This window comes from Nothoprocta perdicaria, unplaced genomic scaffold (assembly GCF_003342845.1).
Source record: "Nothoprocta perdicaria isolate Ctin4 unplaced genomic scaffold, notPer1 scaffold_452, whole genome shotgun sequence".
Classification (NCBI taxonomy): domain Eukaryota; kingdom Metazoa; phylum Chordata; class Aves; order Tinamiformes; family Tinamidae; genus Nothoprocta; species Nothoprocta perdicaria.
Genome location: NW_020455702.1, coordinates 1 through 6,366, shown reverse-complemented (window position 1 = coordinate 6,366; position 6,366 = coordinate 1). Strand labels below are relative to the sequence as shown.

General features: G+C 69.7%; 1 protein-coding gene across 1 annotated transcript; it reads right to left on the bottom strand.

The window, feature by feature from the left end:
• Positions 1-953: 953 nt before the first annotated feature.
• Positions 954-5,424, bottom strand: TARBP2 (TARBP2, RISC loading complex RNA binding subunit; the record flags this gene model as incomplete). Its single annotated transcript, XM_026046687.1, has 5 exons — positions 954-1,815; positions 2,164-2,340; positions 2,984-3,173; positions 4,502-4,629; positions 5,290-5,424. Coding segments are annotated over 4 exons (611 nt in total), but the record flags the coding sequence as incomplete, so codon positions are not given.
• Between the last annotated feature and the right edge of the window lie 942 nt (positions 5,425-6,366).

Genomic DNA, 6,366 nt, shown 5'->3' with positions numbered 1-6,366 from the left:
CCGCGCCCTGCGGCGCCCCCGCCGCAGCCCGGCCTTCGTCCTGCAGCCGCAGAGGTGAGCGGGGTCCGCGCGCCCCGTCCGGGCACGGCCAGCGGGCCGGGAGGGACCCCCCACACCTGCACCCGGTGGCCGCGCAGCCCGTCCTGCCTCTGTGTCCGTCCACGTCTGTGCTCGTCCGTCCCCGTCCGACTGTCCGTCTGTGCCTGCCTGTCCCATCCGTCTGTCCCTGACCATCCATCCGAGTCTCTGTCCAACCACATCCCCCGGTCCATCCCTGTCCATCCATCCCTGTCCATCCATCCCCACCCATGAGCTCCGTGTCCGTCCCGTCCATGGGCTCCATGTCCACCCCGTCCCCGCCCCATCCGTGAGCTCCGCGTCTGCCCCATCCATGAACTCTGTGTCCGCCCGGTCCGTGAGCTCCGTGTCCGCCCGGTGTCGGCAGGTCCGGCCGCGCGGCCGCCCTGGCCCGGCTCAGCGCGCGCAGCTGGGACCCGCCGGCCGCCCCGTTCTGGACGATGGCGACGCCGCAGCGCTTCGGGCGCCGCCGCTGAGCAGGGCCGCGACGCCCGGGACCGGGGCCGCCGCTCCCGCACGGAGCCTCCCGCGTCTCTCCGGAGCCTCCCGGGTGTCTCCATCCACACCGGGCAGCCGGGGCGGCGCCTGGGGCTCCCACGGTCCCTCCGTCCCCAATAAAGCGGCGCCGCTGACGCCCCAGAGCTCGGGCTGGTTTTTGCCTCCCCCCATGGGACCAGGGTGGGGAAACGGCCCCAGTGCTGCCCTCAGAGCCCCCCCCCGGCCCCATAACTGCCCCTCAGCCCCATAACTGCCTCCTCTATCCCCATAAGTGCCCCCTCTGACAACCCCAGCCCCATAACTTCCCCCCCAACCAAGAGACACCAACACGGGTAGATTAAAACCCCCACTGGGTGTTTTATTCCCAGGTCAGCACCCAGAGACCCCGGAGGGGGGATCTTGGGTGGTACCGAGGTCCCTCCGGGGGTCCCGGATCCGTCCGGGGTCTGTCCAGGGGTCCGGGAGCCCATGGAGACGCCCGGGGGCCCGTCTGGGTGTCCATGGTTGTGCCGGCTGTCTGTCAGTGGGTGCGTCTGTCTGTATGTCCAAGAGTCCGAGTGTGCGGGCGGGTGTCAGCGTCACTGTCGGCTGTGTGGGTCTGGGTGTCCTTGGCTCGGTTCAGGTGTTGGTCTGAGTGTCCGAGTGTGTCCGGTGCTCTGGGCTGTCCAGGGGTCTGTCTGGGTGTCCCCTGGTGTCGGGGTCCACCCTGGTGTCCGGGGGTCTGTGGGTGGGTTTGGGTGTCAGCCTCGTCCAGGTGTCAGCGCCCAGGCTGGTGACTCCGGGTGTCTGGGTGGGACACCCAGGTTCGGTGGGTTCGGGTGTCTGTGGGTTTGGGTGTCCATCCAGGCACCCATGGGTGACATCATGTGTCCGTGGGGATATCAAAACAGGGTGTCCGTGAGTCCATCTGATAACGAGGGGTCTGTCCCTGGGTGTCTCTGGACACCTGGGGGTGTCTCTGGGTGTCCATGGGCATCTCTGGACACCCGTGGGTGTCGCCAGATGCTCGCGGGTGTCTCCGGTCACTCGAGGGTGTCTTGGGGCACCCGGGGACATCTCCAGGTGTCTGTAAATGTCTCTGGTCGCCTGTGGGTGTCTCCAGATGCTCGTGGGGTGTCTCTGGTCACCCATGGGTGTCTTGGGGCACCTATGGACGTCTCTGGTCATTTGCGGGTGTCTCCAATCATCTGTGGGTGTCTCCGGTCGCTTGTGGGTGTCTCAGATCCCCGCAGGGGTCCCCTGTGCCCCAGGGGTGTCTCAGGTCACCTGTGGGTGTCCCTAGTGCCCTGTGGGTGTCCCCAGCCTCCCAGGGTGTCCCAGGTCACCCTCGGGTGTCCACAGCTCCCCTGGGTGTCTCAGGTCACCCCTGGGTGTCCCTCGGGGACCATGGGTGTCTCCTGCACGTGTCCCTGGTGGTCCACGGTGGGTCCCCATGGGTGTCTCAGGTCCCCCGTGGGCACCCCCGGTCTCCCTTGGGTGTCCACAGCCCCCCTGGGTGTCTCAGGTCACTCCCGGGTATCCCTGGTCCCCCGGGTGTCTCAGGTCACCCATGGGCGTCCCCAGCCCCCCGTGGAGGTCCCCAGTCACCTGTGGGCGTCCCCGGGTGTCACTTGCCGCCGGCCATGACGCGCAGGTACTGCAGGGCGTTGCGGGCGGCCTGGCCGCGGGCGGCGTCGCGCGACGGGGCGGCCCCGTGGCACACGGTGGCCGGCTGCGTGGACAGCTCCACCAGGCACTGGTGCAGCCCGCTGAGGCTCACCGCGTCTGCGGGGACAGCGGCAGCGGCGCCGCGGCACCAGCACCGTGACACTGGCACCGGCACCGTGACACCGGCACCGCGACACTGGCACCCGCACCGCGGCACCGGCACCGGGACACGGGCACCGGCACCGTGACACCAGCACCGCGGCACTGGCACCGTGACACTGACACTGGCGCCGTGACACCAGCACCGCGGCACCGGCACCGTGACACTGGCACCCGCACCGCGGCACCGGCACCGGGACACTGGCACCGGCGCCGTGACACCAGCACCGTGGCACTGGCACCGTGACACCGGCACCGGCGCCGTGTCACCGGCACCGCGGCACCGGCACCGTGACACTGGCACCCGCACCGCGGCACCGGCACCGCGACACTGACACTGGCGCCGTGACACCAGCACCGCGGCACCGGCACCGTGACACTGGCACCGGCGCCATGTCACCGGCACCGCGGCACTGGCACCGGCGCCGTGACACCAGCACCGTGGTACTGTCACCGTGACACTGGCACCTGCACCGCGGCACCGGCGCCGTGACACTGACACTGGCGCCGTGACACCAGCACCGTGGTACTGTCACCGTGACACCGGCACCAGCGCCGTGTCACCGTCCCCGCGGCACTGTCCTCGCGCCCCTGCGCTCACCCAGGTCCAGGTAGCTGATGCGGAAGCTCTGCTCCTCGGAGAGCTCCTGCAGGAGGGCGCAGGCGCCGGCGCCCACGGGTGCCAGGGGGTGGCTGCGCAGCTGGGCCATCTTCTCGCCCGCCGAGTTGCGGAGCGAGTCCCAGGTGCAGCCGGGCGCCCGCCCGCGCAGCCCCTCCAGGCGGGGACCGGCCTGGGGACACGGGGACACGGGGACATGGGGACACGGGGACACGGCGCCCGCCCGCGCAGCCCCTCCAGGCGGGGACCGGCCTGGGGACACGGGGACACGGGGACATGGGGACACGGGGACACGGCGCCCGCCCGCGCAGCCCCTCCAGGCGGGGACCGGCCTGGGGACACGGGGACATGGGGACATGGGGACACGGGGACACGGCGCCCGCCCGCGCAGCCCCTCCAGGCGGGGACCGGCCTGGGGACACGAGGACATGGGGACACGGGGACACAGGGACATGGGGACACAGGGGCCCGTGTCCCCCGACAGGGAACCCCTCAGGGTGCCCGTCCCCACCTAGGGATGACTTTGGGAGGGGTCCCTCTCCCAAGGGGTGTCCCTGTCCCCAGGGTGCCCCATCCGCAGTGTCCCCGTCCCCATGTCCCTGTCCCAGTGTCCCCATTCCCAGTGTTCCTGTCCTGGTGTTCCTGTCCCAGTGTCCCCGTCCCAGTGTATCCATCTCCGTGTCTCTGTTCCCAGGGTCCCCATCCCTGTGTCCTCATCCCTGGTGTCCCTGTCCCCATGTCCCTGTGCTCATGTCCCCATTGCAGTATCTCCATCCCGGTCCTTCCGGCCCCCATCCCCGTGTCCCCATGTCCCCTTGGTGGTGTCCCCACCCCTGGTGTCCCTGTTGTGGTATCCCCATCCCCAGCATCCCTGTGGCGGTGTCCCTGTCCCCATGGTGGTGTCCCCATCTCTGTCTCCCCATCCCCATGTTCCCATCCCCAGAGTCCCCATCCCTGTGTCCCCGTGTCCCTGTGTTGGTGTCCCTGCATTCCCCCATCCTTATCCCGATCCCCAGTGTCCCCATGGTGGTGTCCCTGTCCCCATGGCAGTGTCGCCATCTCCGTCTCTCCATCCCTATGTCCCTGTCCCCAGGGTGCCCATCNGTCCCCATGGCAGTGTCGCCATCTCCGTCTCTCCATCCCTATGTCCCTGTCCCCAGGGTGCCCATCCCCGTGTCCCCTTCCCCGTGTCCCTGTGTCCCCATCCCCATGTCCCCATCCCCAGCATCCCCACGGTGGTGTCCCCATCTCCATCACCCCGTCCCCACCTTCCCATCCCCAGGGTCCCCATCTCCATTCCCATGTCCCCATCCCCAGCGTCCCCATGGTGGTGTCCCTGTCCCTATGGCAGCATCCCCATCTCCGTCTCCCATGCCCAGGGTGCCCATCCCCGCGTCCCCACCCTGCTGTCTCCATCCCAGGGTCCCCGTCCCCAGCGTCTCCATCCTGTGTCCCCTCCCTGGGGTGCCCGTGTCCCCGTGCCGGTGGCGCCGCGCGCACCATGGAGCAGTGCTCGTCGTCGCCCTCGGCCTCGCTGCCGTCGCGCGGCTCGCCGGGCACGCTGTGCACGCGCAGCAGCATGCGCGCGGCCGCGTTGCGCTTCGCCAGCTTCTTGGACGTGCCGCTGCCTGCGCCGCGGCAGCGCCGTCACCGCGGGCGACACGGGGGTCCCACGGGGGTCCCGGGGGCCCCAGGAGTGCCCTGGGTGTCCCAGGGGGGTCCCAGGGGTCCCGGGGGTGTCCTGGAGGTCCCAGGGATCCCGTGGGTGTCCCAGGGTGTCCCAGGGGGTGTCCCAGGGGGTGTCCTGGAGGTCCCAGGGGTGTCCCAAGTGGGTCCCAGGTGTCCCCTGGGTGTCCCAGGGGTCCCCTGGGTGTCCCAGGGAGTCCCAGGAGCATCCCAGGAATGTTGTGGGGATGTTCCAGGTGTCCCAGGCCTCCTGTGGATGTCGCCGGGGGTATCCCAAGTGTCCCATGGGTGTCCCGGGAGGTGTCTCAAGTGTCCCAGGTGTTCTGAGTGTCCAGGGGGTCCTGTGGTCCTGGGGGTCCCATGGGTATCCCAAGTGTCCCAGGCATCCCCAGGGTGTCCCATGGGTGTCCCGGGAGGTGTCTTGGGTGTCCTGTGGGTGTCCTGTGTGTGCCCCGTGGGTGTCCCAGGTGTCTTGGGTGTCCTGTGGGTGTCCCATGTATGTCCCGGGGGGGGGGTCCCTGGCATCCCCGGGTTGTCCCGGGTGTCCCGCATGTCCCAGGCACCCCCAGGGCGCCCCGTGGGTGCCGCGGGTCCGCGCGCACCCAGCTCCAGGAAGCGCTCCACGCGGCAGGTCATGGTGAACTCCTTGCGGTGCGCGGGCCCCGACTCCTGCGTCACCGTGTACTCGGGCAGGCGCCAGCCCTTCTGCACCACCAGCTCCTGCGCACGAGCGCTCGCTGGGGCACCCACGGCCACCGCAGGGCACAGGGAGCCCCCCAAAGGGACAGGAACCCCCCCATGGGGCAGGGAACCCCCCCAAAGGGACACAGATCCCCCCCATGGGGCAGGGAACCCCCCCAAAGGGACAGGGACCCCCTCATGGGGCAGTGACCCCTCAAAGGGACAGGGACCCCCCCCATGGGGCCGGGAACCCCCCCAAAGGGACACGGATCCCCCCCATGGGGCAGGGAACCCCCAAAGGGACCAGACCCCCCCCAAAGGGACACAGATCCCCTCATGGGGCAGGGAACCCCCAAAGGGACAGGGACCCCCTCATGGGTCAAGGAACCCCCAAAGGGACAGGGACCCCCCCCATGGGGCAGGGAACCCCCCCAAAGGGACACGGATCCCCCCCATGGGGCAGGGAACCCCCAAAGGGACCAGACCCCCCCCAAAGGGACAGGGACCCCCCCATGGGGCAGGGAACCCCCCCAAAGGGACACGGATCCCCCCCAAAGGGACAGGGACACCCCCATGGGGCAGGGAACCCCCAAAGGGACCAGATCCCCCCCCAAAGGGACAGGGACCCCCTCATGGGGCAGGGAACCCCCAAAGGGACCAGACCCCCCCCAAAGGGACATGGACCCCCTCATGGGGTAGCGACCCCCCCCAAAGCAGCAGGGACCCCAGGGGCAGGGACTCCCAAAGGGACAGAGACCCCCTCCTGAGATAGGGAGCCCCCCCCAAAGGAACGGGAACTCCCAGGTACAGGGACCCCCCTTGGGATAGGGACCCCTCTAAAGGAACAGGGACCCCCCCAAAGGGGGGTCCAAAGAGCAGGGACCCCCTTGCCCCAGGGACCCTCAAAATGCCCCCCCGTCCCCACAGGGGTGTCACTAGCGCCGATCAGCCACCAAATCGCGTGCCCCCCCCCCAAATGGGTGTCACCGCCCCCAAAC